This window comes from Rhincodon typus, unplaced genomic scaffold, assembly GCF_021869965.1.
Source record: "Rhincodon typus isolate 14 unplaced genomic scaffold, sRhiTyp1.1 hic_rhity00001589, whole genome shotgun sequence".
Lineage (NCBI taxonomy): Eukaryota > Metazoa > Chordata > Chondrichthyes > Orectolobiformes > Rhincodontidae > Rhincodon > Rhincodon typus.
In genome coordinates this window covers 10,564-25,000 of record NW_025967227.1, presented here as the reverse complement: position 1 = coordinate 25,000, position 14,437 = coordinate 10,564, and the positions used below count along the sequence as shown (strand labels likewise).

At 38.3% G+C, this 14,437-nt stretch overlaps 1 protein-coding gene across 1 annotated transcript in view; it reads right to left on the bottom strand.

Moving 5' to 3' along the window:
- Nucleotides 1–7,435: 7,435 nt before the first annotated feature.
- LOC109911226 overlaps nt 7,436–14,437 on the bottom strand; it is a gene marked incomplete at its 5' end in the record, with an annotated part of 15,203 nt that continues 8,201 nt past the window's right edge. Inside the window, 2 exons of the mRNA XM_048592634.1 lie at nt 7,436–9,726; nt 11,794–11,913. Of these exons, the coding sequence (XP_048448591.1) occupies nt 9,251–9,726; nt 11,794–11,913 (596 nt within the window). The remainder of the gene's footprint in view (nt 9,727–11,793; nt 11,914–14,437) is intronic.

Sequence of the window (14,437 nt, the reverse complement as noted above, 5' to 3'; positions counted from 1 at the left end):
AAATTAAAAAGGGTTGTGAAGCTTAGAATATCAACAGCTCTTTAGGGCAGACAGTTTCAATCAATGAGTATATTAAACTCAGATGAAATAACATTTTGGATACTAAGAGATGTAGGAATTGTACAGGAATTATAGAGGAGGACGGTGATCGGCCACAATCTTACTGTAGAATGGGATGGGCTAGAAGGTCACAAAAACAAAGTTGCTGGAAAAGCTCAGCAAGTCTGGCAACGTCTATGAAGGAAAAAACAGAGGTAACTTTTCGGGTCCGGCGACCCTTCCTCAGAACTCTGAGGTTGAGGTAGGGTCACCGGACCAGAAATGTTAACTCTGTTTTTTCCTTCACAGATGCTATCAGACCTGCCGGGCTTTTCCAGCAACCTTGTTTTTGTTCCTGATTCACAGCATCCGCAGTTCTTTCGGTTTTTATTAAGCTAAAAGGTCAAACAGCTTACTTTTGCTTCCATTTGACTTGTTTTTGTCTTATATCCAAGTAAGTTAAATGTAAGTTCAAAGGTTTCTGCACTAAAAGCAAGTCTCATGTATCAAATATGATTCTTAGAAAGAGGAACATAGAAAATCAGAGTGTGAATAGGCCATTTGTTGTCTTAAACCTGCTCCACTATTCAGCTAGATCATAGTTGATCTGATCTTTTATCAGGAAGGTATTAACCCGCACTATCTGCATATCTCTTGTTAAACTTTAATATCTAAGTGCATTCTGGTACTGCATATGATGGAACTACGGAAAAGAAATTGAAAACACAAGTTTTCCCTCTGTTACATTTTAAGACTATATATGCAATCATTTGTGCAATCATCCAGATTCTCAGAAGTACTCATTTATAACAAACCAAGTCAAAGAGTCTGAGATAAAACTGCTATTAATATTGATATTGATATTAATAAGCAAACCTAAGTAAACAGAGAAGAACAGTCAACACATGTTTAAAAATATTAACAACTGCAATCACTCATTGTCTCCAAAAAGTTTAACAACTGTGTGATCCATCATGGAGGGAAAAGAAATAGAAAGCTGGTTTAGGGGAGGAAATCTGCCATCCTTACAAATCTGGTATACATGCTATTCTTGACACATAGCAAGGTGCCCATTTCTGAAATATCCTCTGGTATGTCCTAAGCAATGCAGTCAGTTGTAGCACCAGTGATGTCTACATTCCATGACAACAGAAAAAATCCTTAACTTAAAGCAAAATTAAAAACCTAAAACTCTTTATTAAGCACTGGTATCTTTACCAGTGTAAGGGAACTGATCATCATTAAAAGGAGCTTGTCACATTACTTTGTATCAAAGTTGTGTTTAGTTTTTAACCTGGTAATGCAACTTCCTCACACTATTTATTCACAGTAAATCTCAAGTCAGTTTTCTGGTAATAGCTTATTTTTATTAGGGCCACTGATGACATTACAAATTTGTTCAGCAAAAATTGCTGTTTTTAGGATTAATATTGAGTAAATTCAGAGTTAGTACAACTGAGTAGAGTGGATAAACTGACATAACTTAAGTGTTTCAATCTGATACATGTGTAATTATCAAACTCAAATTGCTATTATCCCTATCAAGTAAAAGCAACGTTTTCTTGCTCATATGTGCATAGATCCCCAGATGTACACTGGAAAACTACTGATAAATGTACAACTTAAACACCGCCTTAATGCAAGGTGTTATAAATTTAGGATTATTTCTGACTCATTGTTGGGAATCATATAATAAAATCCCCAAAATTAACAACTGAGTTTATGCAATTGTTACACTCCATTTTTGTTTTACTAACCTGGATGATTGGATATGGGAGGCTGGTAGGCAAGTTCATTATGCACTGTCCCTGGGGAAGAAAGTTTATACATAATTTTATACCTCAGAAATACACAAATTACTTAGTGAGCAGAAGTCATTTCTACTTAAAGTCTGTTAAATAAATTGTCTTCTTCATTTGGCATTACTTGTAGATGTTTCTATAATTTCTACAGACGAAAATAATTCCAACCAACAAATTAAACATTTTTAAAAGCAAGTCTGACTGGGTGGGATACAATTCACATGATAATAACTAGAAGCAGCAAGATGGAATGGTCAGACAGATAAGGAAAATAATTCTAGCCTTTCAGCACTCAGCTGATGCTGAAATATTCTTCTTTCCAGTTTCCTCTTAAGGCACAGTGCTGCAATATCTCTCATGCTTTGTTTCTTCCAACATTTGAAGATTTTTTTTTTTCCATTTTTTTTTTCCAAATTCAACATCACAATTTCTTTAAATTTTCTCTTAAGAATAAACTTTCAAGTTTTGCCACAGAATGGGAAATGCAATCATTTTCTATTTGAGTCATTGCACACTAGCTGTACCAGATATAGACCATAAGACATAGGATCAGAAACAGATCATTCAGCCCATCGGGTCTGCTCCAACATTGAATGAAACCATGCTAATCTGTTAACCCTCATCTCCACTTTCCTGCCTTTTCCCTATAACTCTCGCTTCCCTTACTGATTAAAAAATGTTTACTTTAGCTTTGAATATACTTAGCGACACAGCCTCAATAGCTCTCTACAGTAAAGAATACCACAGACTCACAACCTTAAGATGAAATTTCTCCTAATCTCTGTTTTAGGTGAGCAATCTCTTAATTCTGAGATATGCACTCTGGTCCAGACTGCCCCACAAGGTGAAACAATCCTTCCACATCAATCCTGTCAAGTTTTCTAAGCATCTCGTGTGTTTCAATATGATCATTTCTCACTCTTCTAAATTCCAGTGGCTACAGGCCTAACCTACTCACTCAATCTCTCCTCACAAACAGTCCCTCCATACCTGGTCTCAGCCCAATGCCTGTATATCGTTCCTCGTACAAGGGGCTTAAAAGTGTTTACAATATTCCAGCTGTGGCCTCACTAGTACCTTGTAAAGTTTCAGCAAAACCTCCCTACTTTTATACTCCATTCCCTTTGAAATAAACACTCTATTTGCCATTCCAGAAAGTAGAGTGGTAGGCAAGTGAAACATAGTATCTTGCCATCACACATAAAATTCTTATATGCTGTAATTGATTGATCGTTTACTTAGCTTTCCAGCATATACTATGAACATATTACATGCATGAAATTTAACAAAAAAGGACAATAAGCAAATGCAGGAATAGAGCATGCGATACAAGTGTCATCATCTTTCATGCAATTTTTCTTCCCGCCGAGCATTCTCAAATATTTGACAAACAACATTATTGCCTCTATCTCTCCCATTTCTTACACCATTATGGGTGATCATTCATAACAAAATAAGTAAATTGCAAGGGACAGTACTGACACTCAAATGTACACCTCCAAATCCCAATTAAGGGTTACCATTAACTGATCATTCTACAACAGACAGAATCAGAAGCAATCACAATCTATATTCGAAACTGGCCTCGTGCCAATTACCAGCTGGAATCAGTAGGATATTCCCCCGTCTGCCTCGACAAAATCAATTGTTATCCCTCTTTCTACTGGCATATTTGGAAAACATTTGAGCTAGCAGTGAAGAGAGTGGACCTGAAGTGGTTCTAGTCTATATTTCTTGTACAACATTTTGTGGTGAATCTAATCCGAACTACTATTTTTCAATAATTGAAATTGCAGCACTTACAAAAGAAGAATGCACAGCCATCTATCCTGCCACATAATTTTAACAACGTGCAAAAGGAACTGTTAACTGTTCTCCCGATTTGCTTTTGTCTATACTTGAGTGATTATGGGTGTGTAACTTCACCCATCAGTTAAACAAAATAGATATTCCTAGCAGATTGGGTGGCACACTGTACTTTTCACATTTGGGTAAAACACAAACACAGAAAATAGAAGCTATTGAAAACAGAAGGCCACAGAGCCTGCTGCACCACTGAAGATGGTTATGGCCGAATCTCCATCTAAACACCATATTGCTCGCTCTCTCCATATCCCTTGACAGCTTTGCCCTCTAGAAATCTATTTATTTTTTAAATAAATTCAGGAATTTGGTTCCCACCATATGTGGTGGACTTCTCATCTCAGCCTGTCTACCTGGTCAACAAGTCTATCTTGTATCATGTGTCTATGAGCCTTTGTTCTCGAAGCCCCACCTTCCAAACCAGAAGGAATGTCATTCTTACATCAAATCGGTCTAGATCTATCATAATAATACAGGTGTCAATATGCTCTCCTCTAATCTTCTGAAGTCCAGTGAATATGGGTAGTGTTGACACTCTTCATGCGACAAACCTACCAGCCCAGACATCAGCTCAGTGAACCAAAGCTGGACCTCTTCTATGGGAAGTGTATCTTTTCTTAGATTGCGTGCTGCATGCTCCTTCAGGTGTGGTTTTACCTAGGCTCTGTATATCTGCAACAAGTCATCCTCGCTCCAGTATTCTCATCCCTTTGCAATGAAGGTCAGCATACCATTTGCTTTCCTAACTGCTTGCTGCACCTTTCCTTGCTTGCTTCCAACAACCATTGTACAAGGACACTCAGGTCGCTTTGTATATCAACATTTCCTAGCTAACACAATTTAAGTAACACTCTGCCACTCTATTTCACCTGAAGTGGACAGCTTCGTTCTTATCTACACTATACTGCACCTGCCATTTATTTAATCACTGATTCAACCTGATTAAATCATCTTGAAGCCTCTTTACTTCCTCCTCACCACTCACAATTCCTCCTATATGTATTTGACTCTTAAGAATCTGCTTGACTCTTAAAGATTCTTAACTACCCTTGACGTAATATATGATTGGCCTATCCAGTGATGGTCACAGCCTATGAATGATCTTTTTTTCCAAAATCTGGGGTGAATCTGGTCGTAAGTGGAATTTGTTTGTGCAGCCTTCTGTCAGTTTGTTACGCACAATACAAACTTGGAAATTCTCAAAAAAAAACTGCAACTTGTTTTGACACAAGACACTCATTCTAATTGTGGCTATGGGATAAAGCAAGAGCTTTAAATTGCATCTAACCAGGTTATGATCAGCCAAGCTTATTTAATGTTAGCACAGGCTATATATATATTGCTCACTCCTACACCTCGTGCAGTGCACGTTACTAGTCCCCTTTAAAGATTCAAAGAAATAACCATCCATCACAATGGTAAACTTTGTCACCCTTTGTAAACGAAATTTTTCAGCATCTGGAGTGCTCATTGGATCACATCTGTAAGTAATCGTCTTCTGTGAAGGCATTTCAAAAGCAACTCTATGCCCATAGATTGTCTTTCTGAAGTTGTTAAATTATTTTCACAAATTTACACTTACTGCAATGAAGTGGTTTAAGGCAAAATTGAAAATTTAGAAAAAAGAAAATGTAACATTTGAATTTGTTAATAGTAGAAATGTTACAACTAACGCAAATGGATACAAAAGCCCAAAATATTTGATCAAGACAGTTTTTATGAGAAGTTGAAAAGAAGAATTGAGATGCATTCAGCTCATTATTAAAGCCAACATTATGTATAGACCATTCCTTATAGCCATTGTTCATAAAATTGAGCTCAAATTCAAAACTGTGGGGACAGATATTACATGTTATTCTGGATAGATTACAATGTAATTATTTTTTAAAACTCTCAATCAAGTAACATCTACAGGGAGATGCAAAACTAAGCACAATTGCTTGGGTGATACAAGTCCTGCATCAAGACTTACAGTAATGGCCAGCATGATGTATAGGGGTGTGGTGCTGAAGATGTCCATTCTGGTGGTGAGGCATGTTAGGGGTAAATGCTGCTGTTCTGCTTCCAGTCCAAGTTGTAGTGCTATCTGTTAGGTTACAAATTGGGAATATATGGTTGTATATATCAATTTTTATAACAAGTAAATCAGATATCTTTAACAAATAAAAATAATTAATCTCATCTCCAAAACTGCAAATAATGAAAAAAAGCAACGTAATATCACAATGCCTAAGCAGTTAAATGCTTGAAGAAGCTTAACTTTAAATTATCAATGTCTTGCAATTTTTGAAATCACACACCAAGAATCTTAAACACAGACCTAAAAAGCTGAATTACAGCTTTACCTGTTCTTAGCAAATACAAACATAGGTATTTTCAAATGTAAAGTTGCCAACCCCTCCTCTCACATCACAATAAGCCTATCTCAATAACTCGAAAAAAACCTTTTTGCACATTTTCAACAGAACACAGAAGTGACAACCAGAAGCTGGTCACAAACTGACATTATTTTTACTATTATAGCATTTCATAGGATCAGGCCATTTAGTCCAAATGGTTCAAACTAGTTATCATTCAGCAAAATTCCTAAGGACCAAAATATCAACAGTTCAAAGAGCTTCCTCCGTGGAATCCACAGATGCACAAGATGTCAGAGGAGAACTTTGTTTTAAAAGTCACCAGATACAGTTAGTCAATTTAAAACAAAGCTTATCAGGGGCCAATTTTAACATTTACTGAAATAACTCACTATTCAAGTCTCTCAACCTTGTTTAACTGTCTATTTAAGACGTCTCAGTTTCACACTGTTACACCAAATGTTTATCATGCAGTAAGATTCCAATACCAAAAGGTGATTGTTATTAGCTAAATTTATTGGAGACTGAAATCAATGCAACAGTACAATAAGTGGTCAGAAAATGTCAAACCATCAAAACAGAAACTTTTACTGCCACCTGTTTTTCAAATATAACTAATAAAAATTATTTTAATTTTAACCCAGAATAATATTAGAAATACCAGAGCTAAAAGATGTGTAACTGCACTTTGCGTTTACTCAGTATATAAACTGTATAAGAAATTATCAGACTAAAGGTCAACTATTTCAAATGCACACTTAAAACTGTAAATTTCTAATAAATTGTTTTTATACTTGTATAAGTATCATTCAAAACGTGTAGAACAAAAAATGTAAATTGAAAAGGAAGAAAATAACATGTCATCAGATGCAGTAAAACCTGTTTCATAAAATGGAATGCAGCGCAATAACTTTTTATTAAAAAATGTTTATAAAGCGTAAAGGTCTATTTTAAGAGGTATAAAGTGAAGAATTACTTTGATTGTTTTATTTAGTGGACCCAATTTTGAGATGGAATTGCAACTCTTCAAAAGGTATCCATAAGAGTATTTTAGTGGTAAACATCTCAAAAGCAAAGGAACAGTAACTAATTATTTCCATGTATGGAATCTGCCCATATGGCTAAGGCTTTGGGTAATAAGTAGCATAAGATGTGTCATGATTAAACTGAAAATTACATCTCCCCTCACTTGCATACACTGTTTACAATGCAAAGCTTTTCATAGAATCCGTAGAGTGTGGAAACAGGCTCTTCAGCCCAACAAGTTCACACTGACCCTCAGAGCATCCCATCTGGACCCGTTACCCAAACCCACTTAACCTACACATCCCTGGGCACTATGGACAATTTAGCATGGCCAATCCACCTAGCCTGCACATCTTTGGACTATGGGAGGAAACTGCAGCACCCGGAGGAAACCCACACAGACACGGGGAGAATGTGCAAACTCCACACAGACATTTGTCAGAGGGGGAATCAAGCCCAGGCCCCTGGAGCTATGAGGCAGCAGTGTTAACCACTGAGCCACCGTGTCACTCAAATCTTGCTTCTCATTTTGCTTTAAAACACTCCGATCAGGTTGCAAAATGTACGAGCGTAAGTAACTGTTAGGAAATTTTTCATGCAATTTCTATCAGGCAAGAGATGGAGAGAATGGGTGAATATCCAAATTAGTAAAATACAAGTCTGTGTTGCTATTATTGCAAATGCCATGTCAACTGAGATTCTTTTAAATTAACCTGTCCACTCCTGTGGCAGTTGGGGCTTGAAACCAGGCCTCCTGGCTCAAAGCTGGGGATGCAATCACTGTGCCATAACAGCCCTCATATCAACTGAATAGGTATATGTGCATGCTCTACTTATGATTAAAAGCAGTTGAAACTAACTGGAGAAAGGTTAGGACATATTTAAGAACCCCTTTCCGCACAGAAGGGGATGACCTGGGGGTAGGAAAAGTGCCCTGCAATTATGGTGCTGTGGGTACTGTGGATAAAACTATGACAGACTGGCTTGTGCTTCTTCCTTCCCAGATGGATGTTTTCCAACTAATGGGTGTGGAGAACGTGTGGGTGGTAAAGATCTGGAGATTCCTATAGCCAAGTCACATTAGCTGTGCAGTCAAAGTGACCACAGCAACAATGTCCCAGATTTGGCATTAGCACCTTCCAAATAAATAATCTCAACATCAATCATCCATGTCAATATTTAGCAACCAGATTACAGCACTTAAACAAAGATGCCAGTCAATCAATTAGCATTCTCTCAGATCAGGCACAACACAGCAATGTAAAGTAGTTCTGTGCTCTCGTCAATCCAAAGCTCCAGGAGCAAAAGACTACCGAGAGCATGGCAACTGTGTATTACCCCTAACAAATCTGCAGAAACTAAACATACTCTCAGCTCATTAGCCATGCAAGTTTTAACACAATAAGCGCAAAATTAGCAATTTCTTTGTTGAATACTCTGGAGATATTTCCAAGATCTGTACAAATTACAGCTCTAGCAGTTCTTCTGCCTCCAATGAGGCTAGTTTAATCCGAGATTATAAATTGCTGGCTCATAAAAGTTTTGATATGTAGAAGTCAGGAATCCTTAACATAGGCAATCCAAGCACATCATGAACTCCACCTTTTCTTTGCCTTTGCTTTCCCCCCCCACCCCAGATGCATGGTCTTGAATCAGCAGTGCAAGGTTCTTCAATTTTGCAGAGACATTCAAGCATAACCAATTACTCTACATAAGATGAGTTACTCATTCGTATATCTGGTGTCCTGCAATAATGAATTTTATTTGCATAGACACTTGTTAATACATTTTCAGAACTTAAGAGTCTTTTAAAATATTTTCCTGTTGTCAAGACAACAGAGCCAAACTTTCAAGTTGTGGCAAGTTAAAGTGGGATAGATGCTTATGCAGTGCAACAATGACAGAATGCAATCAGACATTTTAATTAACTAACAATTTTTGGATGTATTAGGGGATTTGCAAGTGCAGCAACATACAGAAAGACAAAGACAACTTTTTGTTAAAATCAAGAAAGGAAACCATTTTGTCCTTTTTTCTGTAAGCTCACCCTGCAGATGTGATGTCACATTCTGTGTGTAAGGTAAGAACCCTTCTTCCAACAAAAAATTATTACAGATGGAAGATAAAAATTGTCTCTAGGTGACTCATACCATTTCATTTTGTTCAATTAATTTTTTGTTTTTTGAAGGATTTTGTCTCACTGTGGTCAAGTTCTGTTTCTGAAGAGATGTTGGAGGGACCAGGCTCCACAGTCTCTTCAATCTGTGAAGTTCCTGACTCCATCTGGTTAGCCCGTAAATGTAAGAGAAGGCCCTGAAGGGTTTGTCCTATCAGTTGCAGGGGAGTACGGAGAGAGTCAATGGAGCCACACAAGTTCTCCATGTGCTCGTTCATGTCTTGGCGAAGTCCGTGAATTCCCTCTTCAATCCTTTGGAAACCATCGATCAACATGGCATTGTGACATTCCTCGATTTTAAACAAGGTTTCTTCAGGGACCCAAGTTGAAGATCTCCATCTATTTGGCCCGTTATCTGGATCATCCCCTGGAAAACCTGGATGAATAATTTCCTGGGGTTCCCCATAATCATCATCCTCATCATCATCTTCAATGGTCACAAGGTTCGACTCCGCCATGGTATCTATGAGAAAAACAGGTGAAGGGGGAATCTCAGCATATATTGATTATCCAGGAGGACAAGTACATTCACATTGAAGGATTGAAAGAAGGGTAACAAGGATGGTTCCAGGCCAAATGGAAGAGGCAAAGGAAACTCATCCTGTTAATACTGGGGCAAAACCTGTTCTGGGTGAGATGTGATGGGATGGGGATGGGAAGAAATGAGGTATCATGTTAAAATCATGGAGCTTTGGGTGAAATGCTTTGAGAGAATTGGTAGAAGAAAATCAGGTGTTGCTGCAAGCTAAAGTAACCACAAGCTAAATGTGCCTTAAAGCTGAGACTTTTCATAGTGAGAGCTGATTGCAGTCTGCCAGTACATATTGATTAACTTGAAGTATACTTAAAGAAAATGGACCCAATTCCTGATTTGTAAAGTTTAAAGGAAGGTGGAATTTGCACCAATAACAAAAGAGACAGTGATTTTCATGGATTTAAAAGCTAAATCAATCTGAATGGGACGACTGACACAGGTATGATGTGCAGACACATCAGCGGTACTTCCTGCTAAAAGCTTTAGGAGAATCAGGATCTCAAGAATGAACCCTGCTTCCTCCATATCCCTTCTCCAACTACATGCTTGTAGAACAACAGATTGAATGCAGGTTGAGCCACCGTTATTTCCTCTCAGATATATCTTGGGTAAAGAGAAGAGTGCATTGATTTTCTCCAAAAATTGACCACCATAATTTTGATATTTGCCACCTAGGGGATAGTATTTGGTTTTCTCCTTCCTGTAAAGCTCCTCCTCATGGTGCTGCACTTCTACAATCAGGCCACCCAACTTGTCTTCTCTGAAGTTTTGTTTTGCTGCATTTACTGGAAGTTTCCTGTGCCGTTAAATATGTGCAATTTTCTCAGTCGCAAAGTGTAAACAAACTGAAGCAGCGCATTGTAACCATGCATTTCGAATCAGCCAGTCGCATTTCCTGTGAAAATCACAATTTTGGTGCAACTTGTGTAAAGAAATTCCAGAATGCCCCAAATCACAACTGCAACTTAATGCAATGGGAGGTGCAACATAATGAATGGAATTGGGCCACATTCTTTGTTGTACAGAAAAAGCCAAATATACAGAATCAACGTTTGTAACAGCTTTGCTCCTTCGCATCCATTCCACATTTTGAATATTTAATTACTAACAAAAAATCACAATATTCTTTCATCTCTGTACTTCTCCTGTTCCAAACCAAAATGACAGGAAACTCACACAAAAAAGTTTGATGCTTAACTATTAAGATTCAGAACAATACAAGTTTCTTCATTATAAAGCAACTTAAACAGTGCTAGGATTAGTTGTTAATATTGGAAAGGTAAATTCAAGCTAAGAGCTATTACACAGAATCAACAGCATAGAAACGGGTTATTCAGCTGACATGTTTCTATTCCACACTCTTATTACTTCTCACTTGCATGTATTTCTTTTCCCTAATTCATACATCAAGCCTCCTCTTAATCATGCAAATACTATCTCCTTCAACCAATCCAATGTGGTAGCGAGACCCACACGCTTACTACACTCTACATAGATAAATCACTCCTAAATTCTATGTCTGATTGCTGAATGGCTATTGTACACTAATGCACCCAATTATGAACACATTTCAATTTACAAATAGGATTCAAAGTGTACTGCTTTTAAAACAAGTCGCTTTGAATCTAAAATAACACTTGAATTTTGTACAAGAAATTTTGAAATTAAGTCTAAATAAATAAACAGGATCAACAGTGAAAATAAGTGTGGTAATGTCTACTTAACTGCCAACAACCTAAAATTACACTTACTGACCCTGTCAGTGCACGTGTATGCATACAGACACACGTAATGCATGTGGTCTGCAACCTGGTCAAGATGATTCCTACGTGGTGGAATGCAGCCTATTATGCATAGTTTGGACTGGACCAGTCAAACTAACATTTAGCATCAAGTAAATTATAAATTGTGGGATAAATGACCAACAACTTAATAGAGGTATGTAAACACTCAGAATAATGATACTCAAATAAAACTTAAACACTATTTCCTTACTGTGGTGGTAGGTTGCTGGTTGCGTTGGAAAGCCATTCTGTTGTGTTGCTTGCTGAGGCCCAGATGCAATCTGTACTAATCCATCACTGTGATTCACAAGCAACATGTTGCTTGGCTGACCTGAGAAAAATAAAATGCAAGACAAAATTCGTTCTGAAGGGTTTAGCTCAACAAATCTGAAACACTGACGGAGAACAACAGGTAAAAATTAGCAATGCAACTTCAGGTGAAGTCCAAGTCCTGTATCTACTGTAATAATTATTTCAGATCAGATACAACTCAAATTACCATTTTTCCAATAGTTTCTCTCCGCCCAAACTCCGCCAGCTTTGTGCACAGTTATTTACATGATTCACAGACATCAGATTAATGGTATTATCATCAGACTCACTTAACTGCTAGACAAAAGCTGAAGGTAGAATTAAGAGCCAGGACTGACCATTGCAACTTCAGTTACTCGTCTTTATGACAATATGATATACATTTTGCAGATTATGCACAGCTGTAATCTTACATCTAGTTTTAAAAAAAATCCTTCCGTCAGCCCCAAGGGGTTGGTGACCTCAGTTGTCAGGGGATCTGTGTCAATGCAGAATTCACTTTGTCCCGTACAATAAACGAAATGGCACAGTGGCTAGCACCGCTGCCTCACAGCACAAGGGATCCGATTTGATTCCACCCTCAGATGACTGTCTGTGTAGGGTCTGCACATTGTCCCTGTGTCTGCATGAGTTTCCTCCCGGTGCTCCGGTTCCTCCAGTCCAAAGATGTGCAGGTTAGGTGGATTAACCATGGGAAATGCAGGGTTACACGGATAGGGTAGAGGAATGGGCCTGGGTGAGCTGCTGTTCAGAGGCTCGGTGTGGATTCGATGGGCTGCTTCCACACTGTAGGGATTCTATGATTCTATGAAAGGCAGACATTTGAAGCAATATAAAAGGACATATTCCGTGCAATTGAATCTAAAGGCTCACCCAGATCTCCTTATATAATCCAATTTGTTCAGGCCTGATTTTTTTTATCCTGCTGAAAATCAGATCAAGAGATGTACAGGGACATATCACTGAATTTGATTTTTGTTTAGAAAATTTCACATCTTTCTCAAGGGAAATCATTTTCTCCCTGATTTGTCAGCTAAACGAAGTCTTTAGCAAGGAATTATGCATTTCAGCCAACATCCCAGTCTCCTAAATCACAATCCCTGGAAATGGCCTACCCCATTGGCAGATCAGACATACCAGAAATAGCAGCAACAGTCAGGAGGGACCGGTCCTGGGAATCACCAGTATTGACCCGATGCCATGTTGTAATCGGGTCCGGAGTCAAAGACGGCAAAAAAAGTATTATCACCAACTGCTCCACCAATTGATGGATCAGTAACACATCATGTTGAATACCAATCGGACAAACTAAGAGTAGCAATGGCTTAAAGTGGGGAGCTTCAATGAATGGTCCCATTACAGAAATACAGGCCAAGCTCTAGAGGAAATAGCTACTGATGAGGCCTGTATGACATGGTGAGAACATAAAAGAAAAAATCTAATAGACTTTTCCTCACCAATCTGTTGCAATCAGATAGCATTTGTAAGAGACATCACTAAACAATCCTTGTAGAAGCCATGAGAACACACTATCTTGTGTGCACCATCATCAAGTTAAATGTAAGTGATTCACAACCAATGTAGCACTTCAAAACGGAGCATCCATGAGTTGCTACATCCATTAACAGCATAACTGTGTACCATCAAAATGCATAATGTGTTAGCCAAGCATAGCTCTCAAAACCAAGGAAAGAATGGCTGCAACACAGGAGGCCATTCTTTACTTAGTGCTAATTTCCTGACTTTTCCCCATATCCCTACACACTGCATTAATAAGGATTACAGAACAGCATGCAGACTGTAGGTATACATACATCAAGTGGACTTCAGTGTTCAAGCAGGAGGCTCACCAAGATCTTCAATGTCAACCAGGAATGGGCCTCAAACATTGGCCTTGCCAGTGCTGCTCGTACCACATGAAACAATTAAGAATAATCACAACGTGCTCAGTTCAGGTTCAGTCAAAGTCACCCATCTCCAGACCTTACTGCAGACTTCTCCCAAAAACAGGAATAAAAAAAGAGCTGAAGTCCTACAGATCAAGAATAGTGACCTCCTCTGATGTCAAAACATCATTTGACCAAGTATCATGTCAAAGAATCCTTGTAATAGTGGAGTCATTGGGAAGCCAGGGGAAAACACTTGACTTGCTGGACTCAGATCTAACACATAGGATAACAGCTGTGGTTGATTTGATTTGATTTATTGTAGTCACATATAACTAAGTACAGTGAAAAGCTTTGTTTGCAGGCAGTATAAGCAGATTATAGTAAACAAAGACTTACAGATCATAGGGTGATTGGAAGCTCATTGGACATCAATGCAGGAGTTCCTCAGGGCAAAGCCCCATGGTCAACCAACTCAGATGTTTCACAATGAGGGGAAAGTCACTGATTCATCAGAAGTGGGGATGCTTACCGAGGATTGCAGACGTCAGTTTCATTCATAATTTCTCAAATGTTGAAACAGTTCTTTTCAAAATGCAGCATGATTTCAAGAAAACAAGGTGCAGAACTGGATGAACACAGCAGGCCAAGCAGCAT